This window comes from Hyla sarda, chromosome 1, assembly GCF_029499605.1.
Source record: "Hyla sarda isolate aHylSar1 chromosome 1, aHylSar1.hap1, whole genome shotgun sequence".
NCBI lineage: Eukaryota > Metazoa > Chordata > Amphibia > Anura > Hylidae > Hyla > Hyla sarda.
In genome coordinates, this window is record NC_079189.1 from 360,228,768 (window position 1) to 360,244,923 (window position 16,156).

Here is a 16,156-nt window from a genome sequence, read left to right on the forward strand (position 1 = left end):
GTCATGTGACACAGTCGGGAGAACACCCGCTAAATGCAGACTTCTCCCCATGTTGTTCTTGTGATCATTTGGGATCAGAACACTCGGAACCCATCTGATCAAAACTTTTGTTATGTCACTTTGACATATCAAAAGTTTTTCCATATGACAGGTACGCTTTAAAATGTGCACACATCTCTTAACTCCTATATACATGCCTGGCATACATGTATGCCCTGTGCCCACTCATGGGGGGAGATTTATCAAAACCTGTCCAGAGGAAAAGTTTCTGAGTTGCCCATGGCAACCAATCAGATTGCTTCTTTCATTTTGCAGAGGCCTTGTTAAAAATGAAAGAAGCAAGCTGATTGGTTGCTATGGGCAATGTTTTCTTTGGACAGGTTTTGATAAATCTCCCGCATGGTGGTGTATGAAGCTCCTGAGTGCACTTCATACCCTGTGGGTTCTGGCTGCGATTAGCAGTCGGGACCCATGGCTAATGTCAGACATCACCAATCAGACTGATGTCTGGCATAAGCCATTTACACGCTACGATAAAAGTTAATTGTGGTGTCTAAAATGAGTAAAACTGCATTGTGACTCAGTGGACTAATTGGGACCACCACAGAGAAAACGGACGATGGTGCCTTACCTGGAGATCTGTGCTCTAAATGTGCAGGCAGCCTCAGCAAGAAGAGCACCAATAACACTGATCAATGATGTGGTATGGCATGGCAATTCAGTGTTTGCAATCGAAAGATTACATTTTATAGTCTCCAATGGGGATAATATAGTAAAAAATAAAATAAAATGGCAATAGCTGTGAATAAGTCCCTTCAGAGTTCCAGAAATATAGTAAGAAGAGTCATTACTAAGTACTACGAATGTCATTATTAAGTGCCACTGGTGGTGCAAAAAACAAGCTTTCATGGGGTTTTGTAGGTGGAAAATTGAAAGTGTTATGGCTATTAGGATGTGAGAAGGGAAAAATAAAAAAAATCCCTGCGTGCTTAAGGGGTTGATAAATCTGCTACTTCAGTAGGTGGCCCTGTACTGCACATTGTAAAGGATGTCAGCTAATAGCTGTAGGTTTCTTCTATAATTTGTCAGTTACTGTAATAAATAATGAAAGCTCTGCCTGCTTTTTTTTACAAGAGTGACCCCGTACTATTTGTTAGATTTAACATGCTGTTGTTATTTTGTTCTAGTCCACTGTTCATCCATCTTTAGACCAGGTGTTGGAGGCCCAGCCTGAAAAGAAGGAATCTATTTTGGAAGAAATGAAAAAGATTCTTGTACCTTTAGCACAAAAGTAAGTTGTCATTTTGCTTTCTAAGATATAACTTGCCAAAAGATTAAGATTGTTACAAGGTTTTGCATTTTGTCCTATTTAAGTGATCAAGATAGTGTTATGTGTGAATTAGGCTTAAGGGCAGATTTATTATGGCATCAGTCTGTGGGTTAAAATGTCTTTTCTGACTAATGTTAATAGTTTCCATCTGTCAGTAATGTTTTAGACATTTCTCTAGTGATAGTTGCTATTGCTATGACTATAGTGTGTAACGGGTATCCCTAGGCAAGGGGTCAGATAATTTTAGGCTGGGTGTGAACAGCATATGGACACTGTAAACGTATAAACTTTTTTTGGTGTGTGTGGTGGGACTGACACTTGGAATATTTGGCACTGGACACTGCTAATCCTCTGGTTCATGGGTTCAATAAAAGGCCAGTTTGGAGCAGAGGGGTCAGAAGATGAGCAAGTGCAACTCTTTTCACTCCTTTTAGAATAAGGTCACATGTAGCGCATGCGCAGCGGGTTTCCCTATGCTGAAATTCTGCTTGCGGATTTTTCTCTCTGGGATCTTGCAAGCGTATTTTTTGCAGCAGATTGTTTGCTACTCATTGACTTTAATGGGTAACAACAAAATCTACAAGTGGAAGACAGCAGCTTCCCCACTTGCCCCCTCCCCTACACAGGCTATACCAAAACTGAACTTTAGTTCTATAGTAGGGATCGACCGATATCGATTTTTCTAGGGCCGATACCGATATTCTGTGGAGGTTAGGGCCGATAGTTGATAAATTACACCGGAATATATGTATAATTTATCAGCTTTAAATCTATGAACTGCAGTGTCTTTTGCGGTGCCAGAGACTGCCGCCGCCACTCGCTTCTCTCCCCCTGCCTGTCCTGGGGTCCTCCTGAGTCCTATCAACGCCACCGCACCCCCCATCGCACTGCCCCGACCAGAGACCACCTACCGCCGCTGCCCCAGTGCCTCCCCCATTCCCGGTTTTAAAATTACCTGTTCCCGGGGTCCGTGGTTCTTCTGGCTCCTGCGGCGTCTTCCTGAGCTGTCACTGTGCGCACTGCCTGTGACGTCGCATTGAGGACGTTGCTCGTAATTGTGCAGCGCACTGCGTAACACAGGACGCCGCAGGACCCCGGGCCCCGGGAACAGGTAATTATAAAACCGGGGATGGGGGAGGCAATGGGGTGGGGGCGGTGCGCAGGGCGGGACATTATCGGATTATCGGCAAGGAAATTGCTGATAACGTCCAAAATCGTGAATATCGGCCGATAATATCGGCCAAACCGGTAATCGGTCGATCCCTATTCTATAGTACAACACTTCTGTTTGGTGTCACTTTCTTTTTTGTGTACTGTTTTTATAGTTAAAAAAAATGATCTGATAAAAAAACTAAAACTGAATTTTAAGCTTGGAGTGCATCCAAAAGGAATGGAAAATATCTAAACAAACTTCCAAATTGTGAAATTTAAGAGTGGAGAAATTCAGTGCACAACCTCCTATTCTCTTCAATGGGATTCTATGGCATTGTGCACACTGCAGAATTTTTGCGGTGAAATGATATTCCAGAGTCCACCCAAAGAATGAACCAGTAAATTTTTTTCATCTGACATCCGCATGGACTGCATTGCCGTCAGTGGTAGCCCTTTACTTCACCTACCTGCTGGATCTACTTATGGATTTGACTATAAAGAATACATGTCCACGCACTATGTTTAAATGTGCCGAAGAGCTTAATGAGAAGCGGTGTGTGAAAGTCCCTTAACCCCTTAAGGACATGCGCCATAAATGTATGGCGCTGCATAGCGTTACTTTGCACACAGCGTTGTACATTGGCTGTAAAACGAGAGCAGGAGCTGCGCTCGCTTCATTCACGCCGGTTCCCGGCATGCCTCCATCCATCTCCCGGGGTCTTATGCACTCATCTGCCTTCCAGTAGACCGAAGCAGAAGATCGCCGATAATACTGATCTGTGCTATGTCCTATGCATAGTACTGAACAATATTAGCAATGGCAGTGGCGTTGGCAAGTGTGAAAATCTGATATTTCATTAAATAATAAACGTGCAATATGGTAGTCATTTTCTGGTCTGAGATACTGTTTTGTCTATTCTACTATTATGTTGCCAGCAGAAGACCTTGGCTTGTGCTAATGCAAATTCTCTGTCTTAAACCTCATATCGTGAGCAAAAAGGAACAGCTAGATAAGTAATTTCTGCTAGAGATAAACTACAGTTGTCAATATCTGGAGCTGGTCTGTCGGTGGTTGGTTACAACAGTCCATTCTATCCACCAGTTTACATATTCGTCTATTTTCTGCATGTTGTGCCCGGACACATTGGTCACCCCCTTTCATTGTTTTATATCATTTTATATTTTTCTCAGTCACAATAATGACAGTTCTTGCATTTATCAGAATGCCATGAATCTGCTGTGTAGATCTTTCTACAGGTTCCATGAGGAATACTGTAGTAAATCCTGCTAAATAAAGCTCTGCTGGTCAGTCTTGACATATAGCTTTTCAAATATAACCTATATGAGGCAGAAATTCTAAAAATGGCATTGTGTGTTACCAGTCAGTGTTTGCTGTGACAGTGGAAGTGTGAATAGATAGATGTAGTATACATAATACTTACTCTTTTATCCTCAGGGAAGCAGTAATAAAGCATTCACTGGTACATAAGGTGTTTCTGGACTTCTTTACTCATGCAACTTCGAAAATAAGATCGGTACGTATATATATATTCATTGTCAGGTGAATATTCAGCATTTTCGGCTTTATGTTTTTTTAAGAGCTAAATCTTGTTGGTTCTCCTGGAGTCCTTTTTTTGTTTGAGCGATGGGTATTACATTTTCATGCATGTCAGGTTTTCTTTTTTTCCTTGCAGTAAAGGCTCCACTTTTGATAATATCAAACGCTCCCACAGGATCTGCTTTGATTTTGGCTTTGATTTTCCTTTTTATATTTTTTTTTCCAGGAAACTATTGAGGCCATAAGAGAAGCTGTTGTTTATATGATCCATACACATGATGGTGCTCGAGTAGGAATGCATTGTTTATGGCATGGCACACCTAAGGTTTGTTATCTTGTGTGTGGCTTTTGGTTATTTTTTTTTCTCAAATGTTTTTTTTTTTAATTTCTGATAAACAATGTTGCATGTCTAAAACACTTAGGGGAAGATTGTATAAAGACTGGCACTTTAGTTACAGTGTGCCATGACAAAGTGTGTCTCAATTTGATTTCTACTACAATTTATGCCAATTTCTTGATCAATTAAAGTGGTGAATAGACGTAAGTGAACTTAGAGAACATGGCTGGTAACGAACCTCACAGCTCGGCCATTGATTACTTTTGTCTGCATAAATTTGTTCAGCTTTACAAGTGCTCCGGTGGCCTGGAAAAGGTGGATATAGTCCTTGGAGACCTAATACTGTCATTCCGGACTTTTCCAGGTCACCGGAGCACTTGGAAAGTTGAACTCATTTTATGTAGATAAAAGTAAATGGCCGAGCTGTAAGGTTCATTTGAGCTAATGTACTGTAAGTTCAATGCTCAACTCTAGTGGCGATAGTGGTGCTAAAACACTTTGGCTCAGATTTATCAAACTGTGTGAGAGAAAATGTGGAGAGATTTTTCCACAGCAGCCAATCACAGCTCAGCTAACGAGCTCTGGTAAAGTGAAAGCCGAGCTGTGATTGGTCGCTGTGGGAAAATCTCTCCACTTTTTCTCTCACACAGTTTGATAAATCTGGGCCTTTATCGTTGTACATTTTTTGCTCAAATGTGGCTTGTGCAAAAGTTTTAAAATTTTGTATGCCAGTTTTCTGGTTTACAGAGTGTGAGAAGTGAAGGTAATTTTATCTATCTGCACATGACATTCTCCTTTTGCCAGGGAAAATACCTGTATGTGAATTCCGATCCTTGACTCCTTCTCTGACAAATAAAAGGTCATCTTGTGGCAGACAGTTTGCTATATTGACAGCTGGAGAAGAAACTCTGTTTCCTCCCTTCTCCAGCTGTCCAGTACATATATATTTAACCAGTCTAGGACACAGGGCATACCAGTACTTAAGGACCCAGGGCGTACCTGTGCATTAACCTTTCCGACGCCGCGATCAAAGTTGATTGCGGTGTCTAGAGTGCAGAGTTAACAGTGCCGGTTAGCCCAGTGGAGCTGATCGTTACATCCGTAGCGACATCGCAGGTCCCGATGAGCTGGGTGAACACCGGGAAGGTCCTCAACTGCCTCCTCAGTGTCCGCTCTGTGTTCTGTTGCTCCTAGCTTGCTATGCAGGCTAGAGCAGCAGAGCCCCGAGAACACTGATAAATGCTGTGCTATGGCATAGCATTGATCAGTGTATGCAATCAGAAGATTGCATGTTATAGCCCCCTATGGAGGCTAAAAATAAAAAAAATAGTAAATAAAAGGGAATTAATCCCTTTCCTATTAAAATTTAAATCACCCTGCTTTTCCCATTTTTTTAAATAAAATAATGTAATAAAAATAATCATGTAGTATCGCCGCATGCTTAAATGTCCAAACTATTAAAATATACGGTTAATTAAACCTCGATGGCGTACACGTAATAAAAAAAGTACTAAATTGTGCATTTTTGGTCACTTCATATACCATAAAAAAACTAATAAAAAGCAATCAAAAAGTCCTGTCAAAACAAAAACGGTATCGATAAAAACTACAGACCATGGTGCAAAGAATGAGCATACATCACCGTATACGGAAAAATAAAACTAATATAGGGGTCAAAAGATGACAATTTTAAACATACTAATTTTGGTGCATGTAGTTTATAATTTTTTTAAAGTAGTAAAATAAATCGATACCTACATAAATTGGATATCTTTGTGACCGTATGGACCTACAGAATAGATATGGTGTCATTTTTACAGAAAATTGCACTGTGTAGAAATGGAAGCCCCTAAATTACAAAATTGCGTTTTTTTTTGTTTTGTTTTTTTACATTTCATTGCATAAATATTTTTTTTTTGCTTTGCACTAAATTTTGTTATAAATGATTGATGTCTTTACAAAGTATAATTGGTGGGGCAAAAAAAAAGCCCTTCTATGGGTCTGTAGGTGCAAAATTGAGAGCGTTATGATTTTTAGAAGGGGAGGAGGAAAAAAAACGAAAGTGCAAAAACGAAAATTGGCCTGGTCCTTAAGGTCAAAATGCGCTTGGTTCTTAAGGGGTTAATGGTACTTTAAAAAATAATAATAAAATATAAAAGTTTAATTGGCTCTATTGATTGAGGGTTAAGCCCTTCAGGTAATTTTGTGAGTTAACAAACCAGAAACATAAGCAACTGAAGCTGTTTCTTTACATGTGTCACCAAATGCGTGTGTTTTTTTTTTATTTTTTTTTATTTTTTTTTTTTTTGTAAATACTTTTGGAAGTATTTAAAAAAAAAAAAATTACTTGTCATAAAATATGAAATTAACCCCATAAGGACATGCACCGTAAATCTACTGTGCTGCACAGCGCCATACATTTACTGCTCGGTTGTGACGCGAGAGCAGGAGCTGCGCTCGCTTGATTCCCGGGGGGTCCCGGCGGCTGTCAGCAGCCACGGACCCACCGGTAATGGCAGACATCCGCAATCGCTCTGATGTCTGCAATTAACCCCTCAATACGGATCACGGCATGTGCGGCACTTAAAAAAGCTGATCTAATCGCCCGAGGCACTGCCATGGGGATCAGATCAGCCAAGAAGATGGCGGACGGAATACATCCCTAGTCCCGTTTAGCGGGTTTAGACTCACGAGCGGAGAACGGGGTTAAATCAAGTGGTTCCCGGTTGCTACGGGCAGCCAGGACCCATGACTCAGTCCGTCTCCCGGGGTCTTCTGCACTCATCTGCCTTCCAGCAGGCCAGAGCAGAAGATCGCTGATAATACTGATCAGTGCTATGCCCTATGCATAGCACTGAACAGTGTTAGCAATCTGATTGCTATAAATAGCCCCCTATGGGGACTATAAAAGTGTAAAATAAATTAAAGGGAAAAAGTGAAAGCTCCTCCCTCAAAGTTTAAAATCACCCCTTTTCCCCATATTAATACACAAAAGCGTAAAAAAAGATAAATAATAAACATATTTAATATCGTCGCGTGTGTAAATGTTCGAACTATAAAAATATCATTTTAAAGGGGTTATCCAGGAAAAAACTTTTTTTTATATATCAACTGGCTCCAGAAAGTTAAACAGATTTGTAAATTACTTCTATTAAAAAAATCTTAATCCTTTCAATACTTATGAGCTGCTGAAGTTGAGTTATTATTTTCTGTCTAAGTGCTCTCTGATGACACCTGTCTCGGGAACTGTCCAGAGTAGAAACAAATCACCGTAGCAAACCTCTTCTACTCTGTGCAGTTCCCGAGACAAGCAGAGATGTCAGCAGAGAGCACTGTTGCCAGACAGAAAAGAACAACTCAACTTCAGCAGCTGATAATTATTGGAAGGGTTAAGATTTTTTAATAGAAGTAATTTACAAATCTGTTTAACTTTCTGAAGCCAGTTGATATATAAAAAATTTTTTTTCCTGGAATACCCCTTTAATGATCTCCCTACGGCGAACGGCATTAAAGGGGTACTCCGTCCCTAAGCCATCTTATTCCCTATCCAAAGGATAGGGGATAAGATGCCTGATCGTCGGGGTCCTGCCTCTCAGGACCCCCGCAATCTTTCATGCAACAGTCCGCTATAATCAGCCTCCAGAGCGAACATCGCTCCAGATCTGATGAATCACGATCGCGGGGCCGGAGTCCCCCGTGTGACGTCACGCTCTGCCCCCTCAATGCAAGCCTATTGGAGGGGGCGTGACAGCATTAAGGGGGCATATCGTAACATCACAATGGGGCGGAGCCGTGACGTCACGATACACTGGCCCCGTGATCATGATTCATCAGACCCAGAGCGAAGTCACATGTACTAAAACAAACTACAGTTCATGGTGCAAAAAATCAGCCCTCACTTATCCCTGAATACGCAAAAATAAGAAGGTTAGAGGTGGTCCAAATAGGGCAATTTAAACGTACTGATTTTGTAAAAAAAAGTTTGAGATTTTTTAAAAGTAGAATAATAGAAATGTATGTAACTATGGGTATCATTTTACAGTGTACAGTGTGAAAACAACACCCCCCCCCCCCCCCGCCTCAATTTGCTAAATTAGGATTTTCATCTAAATTTCCTTACACAAACATTTTAGGGTAAAATGAGTGATGTCATTACAAAGTGCAACTGGTCACGCAAAAACAAGCCGTCATGTGGGTCTGTGAATGGAAAAATGTAGGAGTTATGGATTTTAGGAGACGAGGAGGAAAAAACGAAAACGCAAAAACTAAATTGGCTGTTTCTTTAAAGCTGTACTCTGCCCTAGCATCTTATCCCCGGGATCTCGGCTGCAGCACCCCGCTATCATTACTGCACAGTGCTAACTCGCTCCGTGCGTAATGACGGGCAATACAGGGGCCGGAGCATCGTTACGTCACCGCTCCACCAACCTCGTGACGTCACGGCCCACCCCCTCAATACAAGTCTATGGTAGGGGGCGTGGCAGCCATCACGCCCCCTCCCATAAACTTGCATTAAGGGAGGGGGCGTAGCCGTGATGTCACGATGATCCGGCCCCTGTATCGCCGGTCTTTATGCACAGAGCGAGCGTGCTCTGTGCAGTAATGATAGCTTGGTGCCGCAGCGAAGATCCCGGGGGTCCCCAGCAGCAGGACCCCGGCGATCTGACATCTTATCCCCTATCCTTTGGATAGGGGATAAGATGTCTAGGGGCGGAATACCCCTTTAAGGGGTTAAATAATAAGGCTGCTTTCAAACTCAAATTCATCCGTTTTTAAAGATCCGTTATAAGTTCCGTTATGAAAACCCTGAAAATCGGCTGTTAAATGGCCGTTACAAAATCCCGTTATAGTCTATGGGATTTTTACGTTATCCGTTTTAACCCGTTGTGACCTGTTATTAATAACGGACGTTATTTTGTGACGGGAGAAATAGTGCATGCACTATTTCTTCTGTTCTTTCTAAACGAATAATGTAAAAATCCCTTAGACTATAATGGGATTTTGTAACAGCCATTTAACAGCCGATTTTAAGGGTTTTCATAGCGGACCATTTATTATCTTTAAAATGGATGTGTGAAAGGAGCGTAACTTGTCATATCTCCCACTGTTGACCAGCAGAGGGAGATGACATGAGGAATCTGGTGAAAGCAAGTAACGTAGACCTCACCCGTCTACCTTCCTCCTTTTTCTATGTGCAGAAGAAGAGGGGTGAGGGGGTTTTGTAGTTTTTTTTCAATTCCACTGTCACCATTTTGTTGGTGTCTTAAGAGTGGTAAAGAACAGACTAGAGGTCTCTTGATAGGTCACTGGCTCCCAAAAATGGTGCTGGCTTCCCCTTTCATTTCACCTAGCCTGTGCTATGCACATGTGCAGTAAGCAGCCCATGCTTTTCTATAAGACACTTTGCCTTAACTTTTGTATGCCATGTGCCTGCCATAAAGCAACAGTGTAGGTGTTGTGAAGAGACACACCACAAAGAGGCTACATTAATGGCAGCCCCCAAAACACACTTTATTAATAAATAACATTCAAACTACATTGTCCTAAAACTAAATACATAAATGAAATGCTTTATCTTGATAGAATATTTATATTTATAAAAATATAGTGACACATTCCTTTTAGGCATATTAAGGGTAGGATGCATCAAAATAAAATTTAAGACCAATACATGCTCCATTCCAGCACTAGGATTTATACGACATTTATATGTATACTATATCTGGTTAAAATGAGCTGACAAAAAGGGTTAGAACCTGTCACATTGAACATGCATTCTGATCTGCCGGTAGCACCTTATAGGGCAGGAGGTGCTGTACAGATTGCTATATGTTTTTATGTGAAAAGATTTATTTAAAGGAAACCTATCGGGTCCTTTTGAAGGGGTTTTCAGACTTTAATAACCAAATCAATAGGTATGAGATCACGGAGGTCCGATCAACAATCTACACACCTCCCATAGCCTTGCTGTACTCTACTATCCCTGGCAGCTGCATAGACAATAAATGATGCCGAGTGGACACCCCATTCAAAACAAAGTAGTTGGGTCGCTGTTCTGGAGATCCCCGGGTCCTACCCCTGCCCTCCTCCCAGCCTGACTTCATGCTGCTTAGGCTCTGCCCCCCATGCCTTCACACCTTGCATCGGGAGCGAGGACTTAAGTTATTTTATTTCTTTCATAATTGACAGTATTCTGACATATCAGGTTATTACTGGCAATAAAATGTACCATTTCTAAATAGGTCCAGAATTTTTCCCTTATTTAAATGCTCTAATTTAACTTTTTATCAGAGATGTCCAAACCTCCTTCTTTCCTTCACCCAGCCATAGTAATAACATTCTTGCTGCTTACAGCCACCACTGGCAAGCACTTGTTGTATATGTATGGCACTCTGGTGGTCTGAGATCAGAGGCTTCATGTAAATATCCATTCAGATTCATTCATAGTACTTAGCTTAGAATAGTGTGGAGATAGTTGAAGTAACGTATTGCTGTAAGGTCTGGGATTTGAAGAAAAGAAGTGCCTATCCAGTTTTTTGGCACTGTTAGTTGTAAGTCGTTTTTACAAAGGTGAACCAATTCACTTTTTCAACCGGTTTTGTTTTCAGCAATGGATTTATGTTATTCCTTGTTTTATAGAACTTTCAACAATGCTGAAACCTTAATGTCGGACCTGTGATAAATGCTGGAGCTGAGAATTACCATTTGTTTTGGTAACATTTCCTTTGTATAGCAAAGTCTGTCTCCGAGAAGAAGGGAAGAAAAAAAACCAGGCAGCCAAGTGATTAATTCGTTGGTTTGCTGCAAGGGTGCCCTTGGGATTCTCAAGGCAGTTTATGTGATTTATTTCTAATCTTATTCTAAAGGATTCACTTGCAAGCGGGAGATAGATTTTAACCAGCCATTCTTATTCTTCTGGTTTGATGCACGTCACCATTCCAGGTCATGTAGGCCTCAGACATTGCTTGAGGAAATCCCTGACAATACATATTATGTAATCTGATTTCAGTCAATACACGGATTCATGTTGTTTAACCTAATGTCATAGAATAACATTGACAGTTAGGTTTTGTTAAAAAAAAAAACTCTCTACATAAGAATTACTATGTTACTTTATACTCCTATACAAGTGATTGAGACAGGTCTGATCTCCTGGTATGGCATTAATCTATTGAGATCCTGCATACACATAAGGAAGAGCAACATATCCGTGATCACACACTGTATAGCTTCTTACAGGAAGACCGTTCAGTCCCAACCATAGTTTCCATGATCATATGCTTCTCATCAATGAGACAGTATAATCTTGTGTATACAAATAATGGCATTGTTGGGTATTTCTCAAGCTAAGGATTGTTCAATTTATTCTGTTTAAAACTATAGCAAAATCCAATTTTGTGTCTGTTATTTGGAGATTAATATTTAGGTATCCTATACAGGAGTGAGCTATGTTGAGAGGGAGTTTGACATTTTATTCCAATGGTTTCCTTAGAGCGACTACCTCAAAATGTAGAAAAAAGTAGAAGAACAGCACAACCGAACCCAATATAGCCGTAAGGAGGTGCTCGTGGATCCTGGATCCTTGGTTAGGGGATCAAAAAATACTTAGACGGCAGAAGAAATCTTGTCCACAACACCGGGATCCATAATAAAGTGAATTTTATTCCATAACAGGTGTCGATACAATAGCAACATTTCAGTCAGCTCAACCTGACCTTTCTCAAGAAGCTGCTTGAGAAAGATCAGGTTGAGCTGACTGAAACATCGCTATTGTATTGACACCTGTTATGAAATAAAATTCACTTTTTTATGGATCCCGGTGTTGTGGACAAGATTTCTTCTGCTACCTCAAAATGTACATTTCTTAGACCCTTCTGGACTTCCTGCAAACTACTCCTACTAGAATTAATTGGCACTCTTCTCCCTTGTTACCCACAATCCGTTCTACTCTTCATGGAGTTAGGTGTTATTCAGCCTGGCACCCGAGATCTATTCTGTATTGTATGCATCTTAGCCAAAATTCTTGTAGTTAGCTTTTGGAAGACAGCGAAAATCCCTTTTAGAGACACCTTGATAAACAAAATCAATCTTACTTACTCGTATGAAAAATAACAGCCTTGGGTACGGGTACCTTACTTGCCTTTCACAAATGTTGGAAGAAGTGGATATCCTCCACTTACTTTAAAGATATATAACTACACCTCACCGCACATGCCGGACTCCCACACATACTTTTCACCCATTCACCTTTCAGGCAGTTGCAGATTGCTGGACCTGTTGTCCTTATTTTCTCATTTCATATCCATGCATACCCTTGACTATGGCCTATGCAAACTACCAACACTTATCTAACATAATACCTGTTCCTGTTATTTCTGTTTGTTTATGGGTTAGGAATGCAGCTAACTCTGGAGGCTCCTCTTTACTATTGTACGAGCGTGTTTATTTTCCACTTTGCACTTCTGCATTTCTGTTTGTATTTTCCATGTAAAAACGTGAATAAAAAATGATTTAAACAAAAAATAAAATTTACACATTTGCTTAACTTTTTCAATTTTAACTTCTATATTTCTAAAGTTATACGTTTCTTACTAAATGTTTAAAGATCCAGTTCATTAGCTTCAGCTTTTCACTGTTAGAACACGTTTTCACTGATGTCCTGTACTGCTCTCTACCTGTTCTACATACTGAGCTACTCTACCTGTGCTGCATGTACTGTACTGCTCTCTATCTGTAATTCATATACTGTACTGCTCTCTACCGGCACTATATATACTCTACTGATCTCTACCTGTACTATATATACTCTACTGATCTCTACCTGTACTATATATACTCTACTGATCTCTGCCTGTACTATATATACTCTACTGATCTCTACCTGTACTATATATACTCTACTGATCTCTACCTGTTCTACATACTGAGCTACTCTACCTGTGCTGCATGTACTGTACTGTTCTCTATCTGTTCTACATACTGAGCTACTCTACCTGTGCTGCATGTACTGTACTGCTCTCTATCTGTTCTACATACTGAGCTACTCTACCTGTGCTGCATGTACTGTACTGCTCTCTATCTGTAATTAATATATTGTACTGCTCTCTACCGGCACTATATATACTCTACTGATCTCTACCTGTACTATATATACTCTACTGATCTCTACCTGTACTATATATACTCTACTGATCTCTACCTGTTCTACATACTGAGCTACTCTACCTGTGCTGCATGTACTGTACTGCTCTTTATCTGTAATTTATATATTGTACTGCTCTCTACCAGCACTATATATACTCTACTGATCTCTACCTGTACTATATATACTCTACTGATCTCTACCTGTACTATATATACTCTACTGATCTCTACCTGTACTATATATACTCTACTGATCTCTACCTGTTCTACATACTGAGCTACTCTACCTGTGCTGCATGTACTGTACTGCTCTCTATCTGTAATTCATATACTGTACTGCTCTCTACCAGCACTATATATACTCTACTGATCTCTACCTGTACTATATATACTCTACTGATCTCTACCTGTGCTGCATATTCTGTACTGCTCTCTACTGTACTGCTTTCTACCTGTGCTGCATATACTGTACTGCTCTCTACCTGTGTGGTATATACTGTACTGCTCTCTTATCTGAAATTCATATATTGTACTGCTCTCTATCTGCACTTCATATATTGTACTGCTATCTATCTGGACTTCATATATTGTACTGCTCTCTATCTGCACTATATATACTCTACTGATCTCTACCTGTATTACATTTACTGTTCTGCTCTCTACTTGTACTGCATATACTGTACTGCTCTCTACCTGTGCTTCATATACTGTACTGCTCTCTACCTGTGCTGCATATATTGTACTTCTCTACCTGTATATAGCATATACTGTACTGATCTCTACCCATATATACTGTACTGCTCTCTACCTGTACTGCATGTACTGTACTGCCCTACCTGTACAGCATGTACTGTACTGGTCTCTACCTGTACAGCATATACTGTACTGCTCTCTACCTGTACTGCATATATTGTACTTCTCTACCTGTATATAGCATATACTGTACTGATCTCTACCCATATATACTGTACTGCTCTCTACCTGTACAGCATGTACTGTACTGCTCTCTACCTGTACAGCATGTACTGTACTGCTCTCTACCTGTACAGCATGTACTGTACTGCTCTCTACCTGTACAGCATGTACTGTACTGCTCTCTACCTGTACAGCATATATTGTACTTCTCTCTACCTGTATATAGCATATACTGTACTGATCTCTATCCATATATACTGTACTGCTCTCTACCTGTACTGTGTGTACTGTACTGCTCTCTACCTGTACTGTACTGCTCTCTACCTGTACTGCATGTACTGTACTGCCCTACCTGTACAGCATGTACTGTACTGGTCTCTACCTGTACAGCATATACTGTACTGCTCTCTACCTGTACTGCATATATTGTACTTCTCTACCTGTATATAGCATATACTGTACTGATCTCTACCCATATATACTGTACTGCTCTCTACCTGTACAGCATGTACTGTACTGCTCTCTACCTGTACAGCATGTACTGTACTGCTCTCTACCTGTACAGCATGTACTGTACTGCTCTCTACCTGTACAGCATGTACTGTACTGCTCTCTACCTGTACAGCATATATTGTACTTCTCTCTACCTGTATATAGCATATACTGTACTGATCTCTATCCATATATACTGTACTGCTCTCTACCTGTACTGTGTGTACTGTACTGCTCTCTACCTGTACTGTACTGCTCTCTACCTGTACTACATGTACTGCTCTCTACCTGTTCTGCATACACTGTACTATGAAGACAACACAGGAAAAGTAAAGTAGTATTGGTACTCATCTGTTAAAATGGAATATTTATTGATCCATACATAAAATGCCTGCCAAGTAAAAAAAAAAAAAATGAAAGGTCAGAGAAATCAAGAGACCACAAAACTGGTATAGCCATATCTATTTCAGCTTTGGCTGAATTAGTTTTTCTACTCTGGCGGGCGTTTTGAAGTATGAATGAATAAAAATCGCATTGTAACGGGGTGAGTGCCAGTGCTACTTTACTTCTTTTCTTGGGTTGGCATCATATACTGTGCTACGCTGTTCTGCTCTCTACCCCTTTCACGATCGGCAGCTCCATTTAATTTTTCCGGTACACTAGGTGTACTATACAGGACCCTGAAAGCCTTTATTTTCAACACACTGGGATTTACAGCTTCTTGCTGCTTTCTGACCTTAATATAAAAAGGCTTGCTTTATCTGTATTAGTAACTTGCTTATTTTTCACTTTGTTACTACATGTTCATAATGTGATTTTCATTGATTTCTCTGCAGGACAGAAAAGTTTTTGCAAAAACCATGAAGTCGTTTGTTGAAAAAATTGCCACGGTAAGGCAAGCTAAAAATATTTTTTGAAATGGATTGAAAAATTAGCTCTGTTAAATGCATGGTTGACTAAAAGGAGAACTCAAAGGGTCGTTGTGCTTTAGGGGCCTAGCAGCAGTGTTTATGCAGGCTGTCCACTTTAATGGGATTCTGCAGGATTAGAAAAACATAATTTCTTTCTTCCAAAAACAGCACCACATCTGTCTTCAGGTTGTTTGTGGTATTGCAGTTTGGCTCCATTCACTTCAATGGAACTGAGCTGCAATACTACACACAGCCTGGGGGCAGACACGGCACTGTTTTTTGAAAAAATCACCTGTTTTTCTAATCCTGGATAACAC

The 16,156-nt window shown here is 40.4% G+C and overlaps 1 protein-coding gene across 4 annotated transcripts in view; it reads left to right on the plus strand.

The window, feature by feature from the left end:
* Nucleotides 1-16,156, plus strand: part of PUM3 (pumilio RNA binding family member 3) — a 133,479-nt gene that overhangs the window by 81,503 nt on the left and 35,820 nt on the right. For all 4 annotated transcript variants that reach the window (XM_056522565.1, XM_056522557.1, XM_056522581.1 and 1 more), the window contains 4 exons: nt 1,188-1,291; nt 3,939-4,017; nt 4,267-4,365; nt 15,765-15,818. In XM_056522565.1, coding sequence (XP_056378540.1) covers nt 1,188-1,291; nt 3,939-4,017; nt 4,267-4,365; nt 15,765-15,818 — 336 coding nt within the window. The remainder of the gene's footprint in view (nt 1-1,187; nt 1,292-3,938; nt 4,018-4,266; nt 4,366-15,764; nt 15,819-16,156) is intronic.